Source organism: Pan troglodytes, chromosome 5, assembly GCF_028858775.2.
Source record: "Pan troglodytes isolate AG18354 chromosome 5, NHGRI_mPanTro3-v2.0_pri, whole genome shotgun sequence".
NCBI lineage: Eukaryota > Metazoa > Chordata > Mammalia > Primates > Hominidae > Pan > Pan troglodytes.
This window is the reverse complement of record NC_072403.2, coordinates 126,646,983-126,669,342: the sequence shown is the minus strand read 5'-3', so window position 1 is coordinate 126,669,342 and position 22,360 is coordinate 126,646,983. Positions and strand designations below refer to the sequence as shown.

The 22,360-nt window shown below is 34.7% G+C and overlaps 1 protein-coding gene and 1 long non-coding RNA gene across 3 annotated transcripts in view; both read right to left on the bottom strand.

Moving 5' to 3' along the window:
- The window catches only part of LOC134810359 (uncharacterized), a 291,828-nt gene that overhangs the window by 236,181 nt on the left and 33,287 nt on the right, over positions 1–22,360 (bottom strand). The gene's annotated exons all lie outside the window — the stretch shown is intronic.
- LOC742399 (glycine cleavage system H protein, mitochondrial) lies at positions 6,080–7,214 on the bottom strand. Its single transcript, XM_001160723.8, has one exon. It carries the CDS (start codon positions 7,153–7,155, stop codon positions 6,634–6,636), a length of 522 nt encoding a protein of 173 aa, XP_001160723.3. The 5' UTR covers positions 7,156–7,214; the 3' UTR covers positions 6,080–6,633.

Here is a 22,360-nt window from a genome sequence, read left to right as displayed (position 1 = left end):
GACATCTCAAACAATGTAATTAGAGCTCCTTTCCTGGGGTTTGTTGTTATTATTTGCTATTGTTGTCATTATTGGTGAGGATTTCTTCTTTAGGAATTTTTCTGGCTTACTTCTGCATAGTTTGTATTCATTTCCATGTATGTTCAGTAAATTATTTCTATTATGTTAGCTCTGTTGTCTGCTAATGATTAGACACAGATTTTTTAAAGTGATGTGCATCATTAAGTCCCCCAGCCTTGCTGAGGGTCTTCCTGTGTATGTGAATTCTCTAGCAAGCAGTTTACAACTTTAAAACAGTCACTTACTGCTGGCACAGAGCCTCAAGACCATCCCCGATGAGAGATTCGAGCCTTCACAGGTCTTTCCAGGGCATGCACACAGCCCTACACATAGACATGACTAGATTCTCAGAGAGATGTTGAAGACTTCCAAAGCCCATATGGACATTATATTCCTTCATTTTTCTTTTGACATTTTTGTCAGCCTCATGTTAGTCTCAAAAGGTAATGGGACTGTGGGCAGCTCTTAAACAATGACCACTGATTTTTTGACAATGTTTTTGGTATAGGGCTTTTTTCATAGAACAAGTTCTGAATCAAATTAAATAAAGACAAGCCTTGAGAATGGAGCTTTTTAACCAACTGTCAGATGGGTAAATATGGACAATTCTATGAGAATGGGAATTCTGAGGCGGTCCAAACCTGCTCTGCACCCTCCAGCAACTACCATTATGCTAGTTTTCACAGCTATTATAGTTGTGAACAGATTGGAAGTCTTTACTACACCACTTCAAAAGTGATTACTCAATCACTTTTTAAATATTAAGTTAAAAATTTCTTTAAAAATTAGATGCACCTGGGCCAGGTGCGGTGGCTCACGCCTGTAATACCAGCACTTTGGGAGGCCGAAGCAGGCAGATCATGAGGTCAAGAGATTGAGACCATCCTAGCCAACATGGTGAAACCCCATCTCTGCTAAAAATACAAAAATTAGCTCGGTGTACTGGCATGCACCTGTAGTCCAAGCTACTTGGTAGACCGAGGCAGGAGAATAGCTTGAACCCAGGAGGTGGAGGTTGCAGTGAGCCGAGATCGAACTACTGCCCTCCAGCCTGGTGAGAGAGTGAGACTCTGTCACAAAAGAAAAAAAAAAAAAAGAGAGAGATACATCTGTTTGCTCTCTTCAAGAGACCCATCTCATACATAAACACATCCATATGCTCAAAGTAAAGGGTTGGAGAAAGATCTACCATGCAAACAAAATGCAAAAAAGAGTAGGAGTAACTATTATTATATCAAATGAAAAAGACTTTAAGCCAGCAGTGGTTAAAAAACGAACAAAGAAGAGCATTACATAATGATGAAAGTTTTAATTCAACAAGAAGACTTAACTGTGCTAAACATACATGCACACAACATTGGAGCACCAAAATTCATAAAACAAGTACTTCTAGACCTACAAAAAGACTTAGACAGCCAATAATAATAGTGGGGAACTTTAACACCCCACTGACAGCATTAGACAGATCATTGAGGTAGAAAACTAACAACAAAACTCTGGACTTAAATTTTACACTTGGTTCATTGGACCTAATAGAAATGTACAGAAAACTCTACCCATCAACCACATAACATACATTCTTCTCATCTGCACATGGAACAAACTCCAATATTGACCATATCCTCAGCCATAAAGCAAGTCTGAATAAATTCAAAAAAATCAAAATTATACCAACCATATTACAGACCACAGTAAAATAAAAACAGAAATCAATACCAAAAAAACCTCTGAAAACCACAAATTACATAGAAACTATACAACTTGCTCCTGAATGACTTTTAGGTAAAATATAACATTAAGAAAGAAATTTTTTAAAAATTGCAATTAATTGAAACAGAGACACAACATACCAGAATCTCTTGGATGCCACAAAAGCAATGTTAAAAGGAAAGCTTATAGCACTAAACAGCTACCTCAAAAAGAAAGACCTCAAAATAATGATCTAACAGCACATTTAGAAAAACTAGAGAAACAAGAACAACATAACCCAAAAGCTATAAAAAGAAAAGAAATAACTAAAATTGGGGCAGAATTGAACAAAATTGATACTCAAAAATCCATACAAAGATTTAATAAAAACAAAAGTTGGATTTTTGAAAGGATAAACAAGATCAATAGACTGCTAGCTATATTCAAAAGGAAAAAAGGGAGAATATCCAAATAAGGACAATCAGAAACAACAATGGTGATATGACAACTTATCCTACATAAATATAAAAGATTATCAGAAAGTATTATGAACACCTTTATGCACACAAACTAGAAAATCTAGAGGAAACAGATACTTTCCTGGAAACACACAATCTCTCCAGATTGAATGAGGAGAAATAAACCATGATCAGACCAATATCAAGTTCTGAAATTGAATCAGTAATAAAAACTCTACTAATCAAGTAAAGTTCTGTACCACATGGATTCACAGCCAAATTCTCCCAGAGGTACAGAAAGTACTGGTACCAATTTTACTGAAACTATTCCAAAAATTGAGGAGTGACTCTTCCCTAACCCATTCTATGAAGCCAGCATCACCCTGATACCAAAACTTGGCAAAACCACAATGAAAGAAGAAAAGTACAGACCAATATTTCTGATTAACATAGATGTAAATATCCTCAACAAAATACTAGCAAACTGAATCTAATGGCACATCAAAAAGGTTATTTATTGTGGTCAAATAGGCTTCCTTCCTGAGATACAAGGTTGTTCAACATGCATATCAATAAATGTAATTCACCACATAAGCAGAATGTTTTTTAAATATGATCATTTCAATAATTGCAGAACATACTTTCAATAAAATCCAACATCCCTTCATGATAAAAATGCTCAAGAAATTAGACATGGAAGAAACATATCTCAAAATAATAAGCCATCTGTGACAAACCCACAACGAACCTCATACTGAATGGGCAAAAACTGGAAGGATTACCCTTGCAGAAAGAAAATAAATCTCAGATCCCCAAACTCACTAAGCCAAAGGGAAAAGTCAAGCTAGGAACTGGGTCACACAAATCTGCCTCCCATTTGGTTCCTAAATAAGATAGCTCCAAAGACAAAAAGCTACATACCTTCCTCATGATTTGCCCCTAAGGAAACTCCTTGTGGGACCCAAGATCTTTAACCTAAAATAATTCTGTTGAATTTCACTCTGGCAATGTAAATTGAAGTTTATCTTCACAGGTGCAGAACAAAGGACAGAACTCCATCATCCCTCTGCTCACCTGAGACAAATGCATATCTGATTGCTTCCTCTGCCTTATTGTTCATGTTATCTAATGTAAATATGCAGATTCACTGAGACACACAAAGGCGTAAGTGACTATTTTTTCTACCATCCTTCTCACACAAAAATTATATATTCAGTGAAAGACTGATCAAAGACCCAAAATGATAAAACTTTTGTCTCTTATCTACTGACACATTTTTTAAAAAACATTTCTTCCTCTTTCACCAATATCTGCCCCTTTCCCTTTAAATACTGAAGCCCTCAAAATCATCTTTTGAGAAAGGCATAGACCTGCCATCCAAGCACATGATCTTAACTTTGGCAAATAAACCTCTTAAAATAATTGAGACTAGCCTTGCATATTTTCATCAATTTAAACGCTTGAGAGCTAGAACAAGACAAGGATGCCCACTCTCACCACTCCTATTCAACATATAATAGTACTGGAAGTCCTAGCCAGAGCAATTAGGCAAGATAAATAAATAAAAGCCATTCAAATAGGAAAAGAAGAAGGCAAGCTGTCTATTCATTGACAGTATGATTCTATACCTTGAAAATCCGAAAGAGTCTGTCAAGAGGCTCTTAGAACTGATAAACAACTTCAGTAAAGTTTTAGGCTACAAAATCAATGTACAAAAATTAGTAGCATTTCTATACACCAATAGCACTCAAGCTGAGAGCCAAATAAAAACATAAAATTTCTTTTTCAATAGCCAAACAAAAAACAATACCTAGGAATACATCTAACCAAGGAGGTTAAAAATCTTTACAAGGAAAACTGCAAAACACTGCTAAAAGAAATCATAGCTGACATAAACAAACAGAAAACATTTCATGCTCAATAATTGGAAGAATCAGTATCATTAAATAGTCATACAACCCAAAGCAATCTACAGGTTCAATGCTATTTCTATCAAGCTCCCTATGTCGTTTTTCACAGAACTTGAAAAAACTATTCTAAAATTTATATGGAACCAATAAAGGGCCCAAATAGCCAAAGGAATTCCAAATAAAAAGAACAAAGCTAAAAGCATCATATTACCCTACTTCAGACTACACAATAAGCCCACAGTAACCAAAAAAACATGGTAATGGTACAAAAACAGACACATAGACCAATGAAACAGAATAGAGAACTCAGAATTAAAGCCACAAACCTACAGCCATCTAATCTTCAACAAAGTTTACAAAAACAAGCAATGGAGAAAGGACTCCCTATTCAATAAATGTTGCTTGATAGTTGGATAGCCATACACAGAAGAATAAAACTAGACCCCTACCTTTCACCACATACAAAAATTAACTGAAGATAATCTAAAAATATAAATGCAAGACCTTAAACTATAAGAATCCTAGAAAAAAACTTAGGAAACACCATTCTAGATATCAGCCTTGGCAAAGAATTTATGACTAAGTCCTCAAAAGCAATTGCAACAAAAACAAACTGACAAGTGGAACCTAATTAAACTAATGAGTTTCTGCACAGCAAAATAAACTTGATATGGTTTGGCTCTGTGTCCACACCCAGATCACATCTGGAACCGTAATCCCTACATGTTGAGGGAGGGACCCGGTGGGAGGTGATTGGATCATGGGGGTGGTTTTTCTCAGGAGATCTGATGATTTTATGAATAGTAGTTTCCGCTGCTCTCTCTCCCTTTCCTGCTGCCTTATGAAGAAAGTACTTGCTTCTCCTTCGACTTCCACCATGATTGTAAGTTTCCTGAGGCCTCCCCAGCCATGCAGAACTAGGAGTCAGTTAAACCTCTTTTACCTAGTCTCAGGTATTCTGTATAGCACTGTGAAAATGGACTAATACAAAACACAACAGTGTAAACAGAAAACCTATACAGAATCAGAAAAAAATATTTGCAAACTATACATCTGACAATGGTCTAATACTCAGAATCTATAAGGAAATTAAACAATTTAATAAGCAAGAAATAAATAACTTCATTAAAAATGGACAAAAGACATGAACATACACTTCTCAAAAAATGACATACAAGCAGACAACAAACAAATGAAAAAATGCTCCACAACGTTAATCATCAGAGAAATGCAAACCAAATCCATAATGAGATACTGTGTCACACCAGTGAAAATGGCTATTATTAAAAACTCAAAAACCAACAGGTTGTGGTGAGGCTGCAGAGAAAAGGGAATGCTTATACACTGTTGGTGCGAATGTAAATTAGTTCAGTTACTGTGGAAAACAGTTTAGAGATTTCTCAAAGATCTAAAAACAGAGCTACCATTTGACCCAGCAATCCCATTGCTGAATGTATACTCCAAGAAAAATAAATTGTTCTACCAAAAAAGATACATGCACTCATATGTTCATCACAGCACTATTCACAATAGCAAAGACATGAAATCACTGTAGGTGCCCATCAGTGGTGGATTGGATAAAAAAATCATGGTATGTATACAACATAGAAGACTACACAGCCATAAAAAAGAATAAAATTATATTCTTTGTACAATACGAGTGCAGATAGAGGCCATTATCCTAAAGTAATTAATGCAGGAACAGAAAATCAAATACCACATGTTCCCAGTTATAAGTGGGAGCTAAACAATCGGTACTCATGGACATAAAGATTGCAATATTAGCAACTGGGGACTAATAGAGGAGAAGGGGAAAGAGGCAGACAAGTGTTGGAAAACTACTGTGTACTATGCTCAGTACTGGTGTGATGGGATCAATCATACCCCAAACCTCAGCATCATGCAATATACCCATGTAAAAAACCTACACAGGTACCCCAGAATCTAAAATAAAAGCTAAAATTATTATTATTTTTTTTAACGAAGAAGTATTTTATTATTTTGCTGCAAAGCTGTTGCTTCACTGTATAAAAATAGCACCAGCAAATGCAGTGTATCGCAAAATTAAGATAGTGGTGTTCCTCATCTGACACTGTACAAGCAACAAAACCTCTTCACTTCCAGTTATTTCCAATGGAAAGATCATTAAGTATTTCATCCCAAATCCAGGTATGGATACATGCAAGTTACAATATATAAGGCTTAAGAATAACAATGTTATCTTTGAATTATGTAATTTTTATAACTAGTTTTTACCATGGATAATTTCATGAATTCTGTACACTAGAGCCTAGTCTAAAAATCATAGGATATTGTGAAAAAGACGCATATTATATTTATCTATAATCATTAGAAAGTTAAAGGGCATTTTCTTTCATTAGCAGTGTTAATAGTAGTTTTTTTCCCCCCATCGGTAATACTAAAAGTTGCTATTCTAAGTCTTGTATCCACCACTAATTTAAGACAACTCTGCTGGCTTGCGTTATTTCATACTAGTTTATTTAGGAGTTCCATTTTCACTCCTCAATAGATTTTATGTATTTCTCATACGCTTCTTCACTCATAAGTTCATCTAGTTCTGAAGGGTTACTCAGTGTCATCTTGATCAGCCAACCATCTTCATAACAAGATTTGTTTACAAGTCCTGGATTTTCTGCAAGAGCTTCATTAATTTCAGTTACTTCTCCTGATAAAGGAGAATAGAGTTCACTAGCAGCTTTCACACTTTCCAAAGCACCAAACTCATCTTGTTTGTTCAATTTTGTCCCAACTTCAGGCAGACTACAGTAAACAACATCTCCCAACGCTTCCTGTGCAAAATTGCTGATTCCCACTGTTCCAATGCCATTTTCTGTTGTTACCCATTCGTGTTTCTCTGTGAATTTACGCACCGAGAGTAGAGCGGGTCCAGTGCGCAGCGTACGGACGGCGCCCACCCCCAGCTGCCAGGGCCTCGGCGGGCAGGGCGCGGCGGGTGACGGGACCGCGCGCAGGGTGCAGAGCAAGGCCCGCACGCTCCGCACCACTCGCAGCGCCATGTTCGCAGGGGTGCGGGGGTCGCAGCGCTACGCCTCGGCCACCCGCGCCGGGAGGCGGGGCGGGGCAAAATTATTTTTTAAAGGGGGAAAAAAATCCCTGTTTTTTAGCTGAAACTGACAAGTATTATGGTTCACTTTTAAATTATAAATAAGTAGAAATTAGGGCTTAAATATTTATGCAAAATATCCCAGAATTTTGATTATAGATTTTTTATTTACTTATTTTTTAATTGACAGATAAAATTATATGTATTAATTGTATTTTGAAGTACATATGCAGTATAGAATTACTAAATATAGCTAATTAGTATATGCACTTCCTCACATAATCATTTTTGTCATGAGAACATTTAACATCCACTCTCAGGATTTTTCAAAAATACAGTATATTGTTGTTACCTATGGCCACTATTTTATACAATACATCTCTCGAACAGATATTTATTTTTATTTGTGGGTATTCATAGATTTTCTCAGGATTTAGCACAACGAAATCTCAGTGGAAATGGGCTCTGCTTCAATAAGATCGAACAAACTACAAAAATATTTTTGGAGAGAATCCTTGTGTACTATTTTCAATTCTTATTATACTTTGATAACAATAAGTTGTACTGATGTGAAAACACATGAACAATTAGAAAGTAACGACAATAATTTTATAAAGTACAATAACTAGCGGAATTTTTCTGTAAGAGAAGCACTGTCATTTTTTTCTAAGTTTCCCATGCATGGTTTCCAACATCTTTTACTCTGTGATAACTGAGAATATATTGTAGCATGCAATAGTTTTAGAGTTTATTTTACTCTTGGTAACATGGTCAGTGCTACTGTAACATGAAGCAGTGCATTTTTAAATAGGTTAATCATTAAAAAGTACATAAATACTACAATAAATATGTCACTTTACCATGAAAGTGACCTGAATTTTACTTGTAGGAATGAGCATAAGACAGTTTTTAGCTAGTGAGTTATTATGAAATGGTGGAAGCAGGGTTATCTGAAATAGGAGGGAAAATCGTAAGAACAGATGTAGATGAGTGTCTCACAGATAAGCGGTGAATAGAGGTAACTGATACATATTTGAGATGTGCATATATGTGTTTAGTTTACACCCACATAGCTTCATTCAACTGGGTGCATTTTTTTGCATACACCTTGTGTTTCTAGTGGAGAAAATTGCATATAGTCAAATGCAAAATTAATGTTATGCTTCAATTATCTCTTACCTATCACTTTGCAACAAATCTGAGTTATAGCAGAGCTGACTGTATCTTAAAAGTTGTACTTTTAACAACAAAAAAAAAAGGTCTGACTGCATACCCATCTAAGATACATGCTTCAGTAAGGAGACTGAGCAAATAAATCCATCTTTTACAGTTGGTGTTCCAGAGGCTGTTTGGGAAGTCATTTGAACTGACACAGCTGAAGTGGCAGGGAAACTGATGGATCTGTATGGTAAACAGAAAATAGGCCGCATGACAGAGCAGCTCCAGCATTCGTAAGCCTCAGAGAAAAAGACACTTATGCAGTCAGCTTTACAATACATCTGTTCTTGTACCATGCTAAACCCTGGATCACAAATACAATGCAGTTCTCTTAAACAGCCTTTATTCATTGTGTTAGGGGAAAACATATGGCTATTTCTTAAGCTTTCTTGGAGAATAATTTAAGAAAGCTGATTTTATTTTATATCACCATTATAAATGACATACTAGTTAATATGCTTCTCTGTATATAAGGAACATAACAATAGAACCAAAACTTTAAGGGTATTTAACTTCAGAATGGCCAGGATCTCTTCATTTGTATAATTTTGTACTCTAAACATTTTATTTACACAAGGAAATAGTACAAAGATTTATATAAGGTTCAAAGTCTTTCAATTCTTTCTGTTTCATAAATACTTATTTTTAAGGATTTGGCATAAACTCATTCAGTTTTTTGTTTCTGTCCTATGTTTTACATGGTTTCATGTGTTAGTGATATTCTACTTCAGTATCTTTTCATCTTATTTACTGTATTTGAATACAGGTGTGAAATATTTCTTACTTTCAATTATACCTATAGTCTTTTGACTAAAATAATTTTCAAACCTTATTTAAGCCTAAGTGTTTTAATATTTTATCCTTTTAAGTGATATTTAAAGCAGAGCTATAGTTTTGATTATTATATGGGGGATCTATATTTGATTACTATGTAGCATAGTAATCAAAAGTAGAAAACATTGTTTTATATTTAATTATAATAAATTAGTTATAATTGTATTTGTTTTATTAAAATTATATATATTTAATTTGGAATAGTTAAACTACTAATATTTTTCAATGTTTTTATATTGACATCTGTACAATTTAAGATATAAACAGAAAAATCAGAGATCTATCATGCTCAAATTATCTAAGCAGACAGGAAGAATGTTAAAAAAAAAACCCCGCAATTTTATGTTTAGATCTTAGTGTTTTCTAACCTAAGAATTATGTTATTTTCTCCCATAGTTCCTTGATATTTGGAGTGAAAGAAGTAATTGCATGGTACTTGGTGTGAGAGGCTGCCAGATGTACCTTCCATTTAGTCTTTCTTTTCTTTACCAAACATCAAGCAAAGAGAATTATTCTCATTCTCTTCTCCAATCATTACTGGGAGATTTTCAACGCACGTATTAGGTGTGTAGGTAACATTGCAGGTGCAGGCATTCTCTGGGTGTTTTGTTCCCCTCTATAGCCTATGATTATAGCTGGCTTGGACTTTTACTCCCTCATATTAGAGTAGGTTAAATTATACTATCAAATAGCCTAATAATAAACTCATGGCTGTAGCATAATAACACTATAATTTTTTACGCGTCCTTAATGTAAATTGTATTTCCAACAGAAATTTTCTTCTTAAAAACAATATTTTACCTTGCCAGCCTCCTAAGTTTTATTTAATTTATATCTACTAAGTTTAGGATCTTATTTCACATTTTTACTTTTCAAATTATCTCCATATTCTACTTTGGTCATATTCAAATATTTGCCTAAAGAACTTCAAAGAACTTTTTTATTGATAATTTTAGAATTTTTAAATAATTTCAGAATTCAGAATTTTACATTAATTTTCTTGGCTTACGGTAAATCATTTTATTTTACTAACATTATTATTTTCAGTCAATTAATTCAAGGATTGTCATAGTGCTATGCTCATCAGCTTAGGTTGAATGCAGAGATTCTGGTTTGAAAGCAGTCAATGTCTCTATTTCTGTGTTAAGACTTTTATTAATATAGGCTGGGCGTGGTGGCTCACCCCTGTAATCCCAGCACTTTGGGAGGCTGAGGCGGGTGGATCACGAGGTCAGGAGATTGAGACCATCCTGGCTAACACAGTGAAACCCCGTCTCTACTGAAAATACAAAAAAATTAGCCTGGTGTGGTGGCACACACCTGCAGTCCCAGCTACTCGGGAGGCTGAGGCAGGAGAATGGCATGAACCCAGGAGGCAGAGCTTGAAGTGAGCCGAGATCACACCATTGCACTCCAGCCTGGGCGTCAAAGCGAGACTCTGTCTCAAAAAAAAAAGACTTGTACTAATATGACAAACCTAAGAGATATATGAAATCACATTCAATTAAATTAAAAACAATAGAATGTCATTATAATGCAGTTTGTCATAATTCATTTGATTAAATCATCCCATTAAAAATAGTTAACTATTAAACCTGGCATGACATGAAAAACAGAAAAAAGAAATCGATGTAACATTCCAGTGCTGGCAATATTAAAGTGTTCAGTGATTCTTCATATGATATACAGCAAATTTTGGCAGCTCCTCACACCAATAGAGACTTTTATCTTAAACTTATTAATTTTATAACAAAATATTGAGTGTACTATTTGTTAGAAAATGTGTGCCCACAAAAATTAGACTTTTTTCTGAAATAAAGCTTAAGTTTGATTTAATTTTATTCTAGTATTTGGACAAAAATTAAAAAAATATTATTTCTATACATATTTCAAGCTATATTACTCATGTAGTTTATTTACTAAAATTCAGATTTTATTTGGGTTTTTCTGGAGCATTATTTTTACTATTTCATATTTCTTTATGTTGAATGTGTCTGATATTTCTTTCGTTAAATAATCATGAAAACTTGGCACTCGCAATGTTACCCTTCTTCCCAAATCATGCTTGCATTCTCAAGTTCTAGGTTACTGCCTATTCTACCCAGTCACTCATTCATTTATTCATCCATATATTTAAACAATCATATATTTAATATCTCCTCTGTAACAGATATATATTGTAGATGTAAAAAATAAGCAAAATTGAGTCACTATTTCAAGATGCACTGGGGGTAATGAAGAGAGAAACAAAAAGATTAAAGAGCATATTATACATGTTAAAGTGGGTATAAAAACAAGAAACGCTGAATTTCCTGGAATAATTACACTGTGTTGAGCCCTGAAGTGTTAATAAATGTTAGCCTTGTGGAATGTGATGAGGGAGGTGGGGGAAATTATCATGAAATAGAATGAATATCATGAGCAAAGATTTTGAAGTGCACACCACATTTCAGGCAAGCTAATGATCATGGCTAGAGAAGGTAGAATACGAAGATGGGATAATGGAAGTGATGAGAAAGGAAGCTGAAAAGATGTAGAGATAAGACCAAGAGCCATGTGTACCTGAAGTCCAGTGAGCCACTGACGCTTTGAAGCAGAGAAATGTCTCCAATAAACTTTTATTATAGAAAGATTATAAAGGTTAAAATAGTTTTAAACAAGCTAAAATGTGACACGAGAAAGTCGGGGACATAATTAAGCTGTTGCAATCATCTAGAACAAAAATAGTATGAAAAGCCAAACTAAGAGAGTGAAGTGGGAATAGGGATAACACATAGACGTCAGCAAAATCATGGAGGCGATTTGTGTTTGACTTGCTGTTCATTTGGAGGTAAAGAGCAGAGTAGACAGTCATGGTTGTTTTCCAAGATTCTGGCTTTAGCACTGAAAGTAAATGTGACATAAATGAAGAGGAGGAAGTTTAGAACATGAGTTTAGTGTATATATATATTTATCTGGTGTATATCTGATGTGTACTTGGAAATGTTCCTTACAGGATTGGACATGTTGATCTAAAACTAAGAAGAGAAAACTGAATTAATGATATCGACTGATATCGTTTGGCTCTGTATCCCCACCTAAATCTCATCTTGAATTGTAATTTCCATGTGTCAAGGTAGGAACCTGATGGGAGGTGACTGTATTATGGGAGCAGTTTCCCCCATGCTGTTCTGATAGTGAGTGAGTCCCACAAGATCTGATGGTTTTAAAAGTGGAAGCTTTTCCTGGGGTCTCACTCCCTCCTGCCGCCTAATGAAGGTGCCTGCTTCCCCTTTGCCCCTCGCCTTGATTGGAGGTTTCCTGAGGCCTCCCCAGTCATGCGGAACTGTGAGTCAATTAAACCTCATTTGTTTATAAACTACCCAGTCTCAGGTATTTCTTGATAGCAGTGTGAAAACAGGCTAATACATAGACTTAGGAGTAATTATCACATTAAACAATAAGTTCAGGCATGGAACAGGTGCCCAGGAGAGTCAAGGATCAAAGGTTGCCAGGTAGATTTTTTGAATCAGTAAGGCATTTATTAAATGTTTGAATATGAACATCATTTAATAGGGCATGCCCCTTCTGGTTTGTCTCAGTTCTCACCAGGCACTATCCTATTAAATCCTGCTCCACTCCTTTTGTTACTGGCCTTCTCCTAAAGGCACTTGATTCTAAGATCTATAAGGAGATATAAGGAGGAAAGGATTAAACTCTGGAAAACATCAGCGTGTAAGTCTCAGGCAGAGGAAGGTAATCATGTGAATCACACTAGTAAAGAGGAAGAAAAGGAGATTCAGAATACATCTGCTTGTATTGGATTCTTCAATTGATTTCCTTCCCAATCACTGTTTCTAATTCTCTTCAGAAAGATACATAAGATATATGGGGGTGGGGGGGTGAGATTTAGGTATAGATAAAGATTTAATTGACTAAGCAAAAATAGTACCACATTTTTTCACTGAAGACTCGGTGTTGTTTGGGGAAGTCATAGGATAAAAATATTTGACATACCAAGAATTTAGAGTAGCTCTCCTTGATTTTGCTTGCTCCCTACTTCCTTCTTTTATTTTGAGAATCTCTACAGTTAAGATGCCTGACATATAGAAGTTCCCAGAAACATGTTTGGTCTTCTCTTCATATACCATAATTTATTTTGCACAAAATCGGTAATGCAAATGTGTGTAATGACACCCTGTATCCCATTAGCAGCAAATTTTTCTAAAAAGAAGAGGAAATAAAAATGAGAAAGGCCTGGAATCAAGAGATAATCATTTGTTTATTCTTGAACAGCAATGTTGACTGTTTTTGTACTAGCCAGGAAAAACCTGTGAAGGAGAACTAGCTTTATAATATAATAAATATATTTTGAAATGGCAGTAATTGAAACTATTTGTACTAGAGAAGAAACAGAAGGACATAATGAAGAGCCTAGAAATGAAGCTAGGGGTGTGTGTGTGTGTGTGTGTGTGTGTAGTAATATAGTTTTAGAAAATTATTAAATATCTCTCAGTAGAAAAAAAGGGTAATTAATAAATGCCATTGGGATTAACATGTATCTATTTAGAAAAGTTATATCCTCAACTAATATACAAAGGCTGACAAATATAATTACATAAACATTTTAAATTAGAATAATAAAAGAAACCATAAGCTAGTGAAAATGCATATAACACACTATAAGCATTAGTTCTTAAAAGAAACGGGATTAGTTTACCACAACAAATAAAGTTTATAGAAATAAATAAGAAAACGATATATATCTTCAAAAGACAACGGGCAAAAAAAAACAATAAGTTTGAAGAATGAAGAAAATTAAAATGAAGAAAAATATGGAAAGCATGCTTATCCAAAGAAATACAAATTGAAATAATGAATAATGTTTTTCTGCCCAATACATGGGTAACATGAAAAAGACTGATAGCCTTTATTAATCATTCATCTAGAGGAAATGGCCATTCTTATTCCATATTGATGGAGAGTAAATTGGGGGCTTTTTTGAAGATTATTTTAAAGGATTTATTAAAATTGTAAATGTTCATACAGTTATATTAAATTTCCACCTCTACATGCTTATTCTGAACAAATACTTGCACATGTACATTGAAGCAAGAATTAAAATTGCAATTGCAACATTGTAATACTGAAAAAAATCTTTATCACAATCAATATAGTGAAAAGGTGCCAGCATACTTTGGGATATTTATGACCTAGCAATTAAAGTGTAGAGCTACATGCACTGACACTGGAATTCTTCAAGGCATATGAAGAAGAGAAGAGTGGTTCAAGTGATGGTTGGGGTGGGTTTTGGTTTTAAGTTGTTACTATTTACTTTGTATCACTGTTCCTCAGTTGGAGGTCCACGAACTAAATGAAATAACATGGGATCTAAGATAGGACTCGGCAATCTGCATTTTGGCAAACATATACTTTTTCTAACTTTGTTGGGACATATTTTACATATTATATATATCATCTATTTCAAGTAAACAATTCAGTTATTTTACAGATTTTACCAACCTGTGCTATAATCATCATAAATCAGTTTTAAAGCATTTCCATTGCCCCAATAAAATCCCTCATGTATTTTTACTGTTAATCTCCATTCTCCACCCACAGGGCATCATTAATCTATTACCTATCTCTATTGATTTGCCTTTTCTGTACATTTCATACAAATGAAATCATACCACGTGTCGTGAACTTTAACATTCATAGGAATCACCTGGGCATTTTGTTAAAATGCAGATTCAGTGGGTCCAGGATAAGACCTTAAAATCTGCAGTTCTAACATGCTCTAAGACGATACTGATGCCACTGGTCCATAGACCACCTTTCCAGGAGCTTCCCCAGGATGCTTCTGATTCTTATACATGGAAAATCTTGAGAACCATTGCTGCATGCCTTTCTTTACTTTTTCAGTTTTTAACAATGAACATATTAGCCAGGCATAGTGGCACATGCCTATAGTCCCAGCTACTCAGGGGCCTGAGGCAGAAGGATCGCTTGAGCCTGGCAGGTCAAACGCTGCAGTGAGCCGAGATGGCACCACTGCACTCTAGCTTGGGTGACAGGTGAGACTCTGTCTCAGAAAAGAAAAAAAAAAAAGAACTTTTGTTCTTGTGTTCCTATCTTACATTTATCACTTGTTTATTAGAAGATAACAGAAAACGTACAGCATTATCAAATAACAATAACTGAAAACTTTAGTAAGTACGTGAAACCTTTGCAACTACCCTGAACTTAATTGTTGTATTTATACTGTCTTTTATTGTCTAGAAAGAGGTTAGTCATAAAACATGAGGATTATCTTGGTTCACAGGAAAATAAAGAGCCAGCATCATGAAGATAAGACTCTCAGGAAATAGAGAAGAAAAACATATAACAGGAAAATAAAGCCAAATAATTTCCTGGGGCCTATGGAAAAAAATATACAGGTGGCTTAGCATGGACTGAGGTAGGACCCAGCTGTTTCTTACTCTTGATAGAAAAAACAAGTGACAAAAGGTATTTTACTTATACCTTTGACAAGTTTACTTATACTTTCTTGACAAGTTTATTTTTAGTGCCTGCGCTTAAAATGCTTCTCCAGCTGATATGGTTTGGCCGTGTCCCCACCCAAATTTCATCTTGAATTGTAGTTCCCGTAATCCCCACACATCAAGGGAGGAAACAGGTGAAGATAATTGAATCATGCGGACAGCCTCCCCCATCCTGTTTTTGTGATGGTGAGTTAGTTCTCACGAGATCTGATGGTTTTATAAGGGGCTTTCCCTGTCACTGGGCACTCATTCTCTCTCCTGCCACCATGTGAAAAAGAATGGGTTTCCTTCCTCTCCTGCCATGATTTTAAGTTTCCTGAGGCCTCCCCAGTCATGTGAAACATGAGTCAATTAAACCTCTTTTCTTTATAAATTAATTACCCAATCTCAGGTATGTCTTTATTAGCAGTGTGAGAATGGACTAATAATACACTGACCTTATTAGTGGTTGGACTAGCTCATGCTTTCAGAAGATATTTTCCACGTGTCATATAACATAAAATCTTTAAACAGCACTTTTCTAGTATTATGTGTATCTATTTCGGGTTGGAAGAAAGCATTACTAGTTTATATTAGCATTTAGTTTCTCCTGACCAATATTCTGTTGTGAATATAGATAAAGAAAAAAAATATATAGATGTCCAGAACACTGTTATCTTTATTGTGAACTCTTGGTGAAGTCAATTCACATTATGTATCATTTTAATCCAAGCCAATCAATTTTATTAAACATGTACTTAGCACACTCCCTTATTCATCTCCTTCTATTTTTCAATACTACCAACTATTGAATTTCCATTCGTATGAAATAAAGCTGTGGTTTGGTTAATCCAAAACAATAGTTAAATGTGGGATATTTGGTTTTGAAATGCTTTATAAAATTCTGTCATTTTTGTTCACGTGGGCTTTGAAACCCCAGAAGTTTAGTCCAGAGAATGATCATGGGTCTATCAGAGGTTTCTGAGAAATATCAGAAAGAAAGGCATATTAGTATTTCTATTTTTTCATACTTTTTGCATCCCTGCAAGTATGTATTTTCTCATAAAAATCATAGCCCATTTTATAGAACAATAAAACATTTTTTGATCTGAAAACCTAAAATTTTACAATACAAGGAATTTGCTATTTCTCTGTCTAATTACCTTAACAGGTATATTTTAGGTTTTCTCTAGGAAAAAGTTTATATCTTTGACCTAGTGTTATCACTTCTACAAATATATCTGAGAGTTTCAGAAGCAGAAAACACTTCACATTTGAAGATGTTCATCATATAATTACCTATTTTTTTAAAAAAACTGAAAACAACCTAAGTGTCAGATAATATGGGAATGGTTACATAATTATGGCAAATTTGCTTGTTAAATAAGCCAAAACTTAAAAATAGTGCTTATGGAGAATTTCAACAAGCATGGTCTACAACAACTGTATTCACTAAATAATTCATGCATTAAACAAACGTCTGTAGCATATGCCAGGTACTGTATAATTTAAAAAGTATTTATATAAAAATAGGTTTTAAAAAGCAGCATGCAAAATTATAAATAACATATCATTGAAACTGTTTTAGTACCACAACAACAAAAACTATAGATATAAAAAGATCAGAGGGAAAATTGGCAACTATGTCAAACTAATGTTTATGTTCCACTTTTCAGTATGTTTATAATTTATATACTGATTTTTACAAAGGCAATTTTAAAATGTAAGAAATAGGTAAAGTTTGAAAAACATGGCTTAGCAAAATTAGTGATAAAAGAATTAAAACACCTTTTGAAGCTTTTCTACATACTGAAAAAATACAATGTCTTCTTCAGTTCTCTATTCTCTTTATGCATAACAGAGTTTGTCTACTCTGGTTATTTTCCATTTCAATATCAATGATAACCAGGCCAGAGGGCTCCTAGTCTTTGAAATTGTACTGTATAACAGATGAGTAAGAGGGTATTAGTAAATTGGATCTAAACCCAAGGCATTTCTCACAATGCATCTCAATGTTGTTTTTTGGATTCTTGCTTGTAATGTCAGTGGCAGCACAAGTAGAAAGCTAGTTTAGCCTACAGAAAAACCTTTTCAACTGATATTAATTTTTATGTCCAAAATAAAAAAAAAAATAGAGGTTGACTTATTGGCTGGCTGCACTGATACTAAACCAAGTGAAATTCCCATCTAGTTAAATAAATCCCTCTCAGGAGGACTCTAAACATTTTATAGAATATATCTGAATTTTCTGGCCACAAGACAATGATAAGAGAAAGGATACTGATGTAATCAAAAAGGTATGTTTTCTGCTAAAGATTTTCCTTGTGTCTTAGAAGCTATGAAGACCATCTATGATGGTTAATTTCATTTGTCAACTTGGCTAGACCACAGCGCCCAGATATTTGGTCAAATACTATTCTACATGTTTCTGTGAGGCTATTTTTTTTAGATGGAATTAACCTTAAATCAGTAGACTTTTAGTAAAGCAGATTGCTCTCCAAAATCTGTGTGGGCTTCATCCAATCAGTTGAAAGTCTAAGAAAAAGACCAACCTCCCTGGAGAGAGAGGGAATAGAGGGAATTCTTCCAGCAGATTGTCTGTGCACTTGAACTGCAACTCTTCCTTAGGTCTCTCTCCTGCTGGCCTTCCTGGCTTATTTTGGGCTTGTCAACCTCCATCATTTCATAAGCCAATTCCTTTAAAAATCTGTGTCTCTCTCTTTCTCTCCACACACTGTTTCTCTCTTTATTTCTCTGGAGTAACTTGACTAGCACATCATCTTATTTTGACAATTCAATACATTGGCTCTTCTCAATACCAAATGGACTGGCCTTCTCTAAGTATATCATAGTTATGTAGAGTTGCTTATGGAATGTAAAATAATTAGCCATATTATAACATTCATAGGAAATTCTCTTGTAACTCAGATAGTGAGCGAGGTCTGGACTCCTCATCCAGGTGTCTTACCCATCCACCCTTTTCAGATACTTGGCCAATAATAAGACATCCTGGATATTATGGCCTAGGAATGATTGTCATAGCAATAAAACCGTAAGTAACCAAGGTTTTACAGAGAAATTTTTAAGAAAACAAGTCATTATAATATTTGGAAGTTTAATTATATTATAGAAGTTAAAAACTTCTATAATATAATAGGTATATTATAGAAGTGGATGCTTATTTTGTTAACAATATTTTCAAGGTGAAGGAATTATCCTTCAATCTACTTTTTTAAGACACATTGGTCAATCCAAATGGCTATGTTAAGACCAGCATAACATTGTTTTCCTATTGGTTTGTCTGAAGGAAAATCTGGCCTCTTAAATAATTTTACATTTAATCAGAAAAACTTGCACCAATCAAAGAAAATGTTTTTACAAAAAGTCTTTATTTATACCTCTTATCTGCATCATAAAAGGTACTACTTTAAAATGGAAAAATCCAATCAAAATCACCATGTCTATCTGATATACCAAAATGAGATCAAGATTTAACTGCACATTTACTAATAATTTTATTAGTTGAGTCAAATTTGGACTTATCCGCTATTAATTTGAAACAAAATATTAGATTGATAATGCTTGCCAGTTCTGTTGTTTTCACTTGCAGCTGCAGTTCACCATGATGCAGTGTTAAGAACAAAGAACACAAACAGTAAACATGCCACATTAAAAGAGATTTGTGATCTACTCACTACATTGTAGAGCTTATTCTGAGACATGTGATGGAATTGTTTGCATGTATCTGTTCTGAACTTCATGTCTTAAGGCTGTACACCAGACTCCCCCAAGCTACTAGGTAAAAATACAGAAAAAACTTTGGGGAAGAAATTTGTGCCCTGAGAAACAGAGATTAAGGTAGCCAACTGAAAAGGAGAAAAAAAATGATGTGAGTTTGAAAGTTAGGTGGATGGATATAGAAACCTTATGAAAGAGTGTAATATGCCTAAGCAGGGACATATCAGCTGAAGTAAACAGTGTTCTAGAGTGTAACAGGGAAAGTCATTTCAAATGTCTTAAGATCTAACTTCTATGAAACTTGCTTCACAGAAGGAATTTGTGGGAAGTTGGAGGAATTACCCAAACTCAAGAGTGCCTGTAAATGAAGTCAAGAATCTGCTCTTAACTAAAGTAGTATACAAAGTGAAAACTGGAACATCATATAAACAATAGGAAGAAATGTCTATGGCTGACTATGTGAGAGTATGAACCACAAATGAGCCGTGATAAAAGGAACTGCTGGTACCTTGCACTTCCAACATTTACATTAAAAAGTTGCACTGGAGGCTGGGCACAGTGGCTCACACCTGTAATCCCAGCACTTTGGGAGGCTGAAGTGGGCGGATCACCTGAGGTCAAGAGATCAAGACCATCCTGGCCAACATGGTGAAACCCCGTCACTACTAAAAATACAAAAATTAGCTGGGCATGGTGGCATGTGCCTATAGTCCCAGCTACTCAGGAGGCTGAGGCAGAAGAATTGCTTGAACCCAGGAGGTGGAGATTGCAGTGAGCCGAGATGGCGCCACTGCACTCCAGCCTGTCAACAGAGCGAGACTCCGTCAAAAAAAAAAAAAAAAAAAAGTTGCACAAGTCATGAGTTTACCTATATAACAAACCTGCACATGTAGCCCTGAACCTAAAATTAGAAGTAAAATATTTAAACAAATAAAAAGAAAAATTATCTTTTCTAGTTCTAATGAACAGTGATGCTATGATTCTAAGTGCTTGCCAATAAAGTAGAAGACCTGGAAAAAAAAAAAAAAAAAGTTGCACAGGACTCAAAGCCATTATAGCTCTTCACATCTTTACTGTTCTTCAAGAAGTATGAAACCAAAAAACATTAATCTAAGGTACATGCATTTAATTTATTTTCTAACTAGCAAAATGATGAGTATTAGAATGTTGGCTTTGAGTATCTGTATAGTCCACATTTTCATCATTGATCAATGAACAATACTGATAAAATTCTTATTTCCCAGAGAAAATACATAACCAATATCCTTGATTGGAAAGAATAAATCTAAATAAAGTCACTGTGGTCTACCATAATTTTCAACCCTCTTGGATACAGTTTTCTCATTAAAAACAAAACATCCCAAAACATGCAACAAAAGTTTAACATTTAAGTAATAATTTTGCTTAGCTGTGAAATAATCACAGTTCTAGCTTTCCCCTTTTCTTGATGTCTCCTCCTTTTCAACTTCCGTAGCCAGCTTCTTACTTATTCTAAATATTTAATAATCAAGTTTCTCAACATTGGGTAATAGGCCCTCTTCTCACTCTACATTCTATCCTTGATTAATCTTGTCATTGTCAACTCTCTTGCCTTTAATGACCATTTCATGGCCAATAACTCTCATGTATGCAGTCCAATTACATTGCCTATTTCTTGCATATGCATGTATATAAGAGCAGAGGCCATAATATATGAGTAACTTGGCATCTTGGATGTCAACGTGGATGACTTACAACTATTACAAACTTTTGAACATTCACATATTTAGAAACATGAATTGTTAATCTTTTTCTGCAAAACTTGCTTTTTCCCAGTCTTTGTTTTAACCAAAAAGGGCATGTCTTAGCCTTGTCATTTCCCTCTCCATCATTCTATAGATTCATCAACAAGTCCTCTTGACTCTACTTCGTGTGTGTGTGTATGTGTTATTTTCTTCTCTAATGTCACCACCATAATTTCATCCACCATTATCTCTTACCAGGATGGCCACAAAGGCCTTCTAATAAGTTTACCTGTATCCCTTCTATTTCCACTCTAATTTTTTTCACACATATGCCAATATAACCTTCTCAAAACATAATGTAGATCATGTCACTTTCCAGTACAAAACTCTTCCAAGCCCCATTACATTCTGATTAATATCTAAAATTTTAAATGTGTATCTTATAAGGCTCTTATAGAATTGTAAGTTGCCTTAGTTCTCCTGCTTTCACCTACCCTGACCTGCATCCCTTTGATCACTCAACTCCAGACTCAATAGGAATCTCTCAGTTCCTCAAATATGTCAAGATCTCCTCTCTGTACAGTTCACAAAGATACAGTTCTAACTGGACTATTCTTTCTTCTTCCCAGTTTCCCTTCTCATGATTCACTTAGATAATTCTTAGTATCCACCACATTAAAACTTCCTCTGAGAAGACTTCCCTAAATACTTAACCAAAGTTATAATTCCATTATACTTTCCCATTGCAAACAGTGCTTTCTCATAACACTTTATGTTATGTAATCCTATATTAGAATAATTATGTGTTGAATGCTCTCCTTTCTTCTTAGACATGGGATAATGTGGTCATATTTGTTTTGTTTAGAATTGTGTACCCAGATGTAATCAATAAATAGATCATGTTAAATAAAATATGGGTTTTATTCTGTTTGATATCAGTGTAAAATATTCATAATGACACTGACACAAGTTGTTTCCTTCAAAAGGTTTTCTTTTCAAGTTATATAGCTTAACATGACTTGTGAATTTGTAAACAGTTGCTAAACTTCTTTATGAATAATCTTTCTTACATCACAAAGGATTTCTCAAATAATTTCCGTCATGGGATTTAAAAGTACTTGCTCACAGCTTGCTTAGAAGA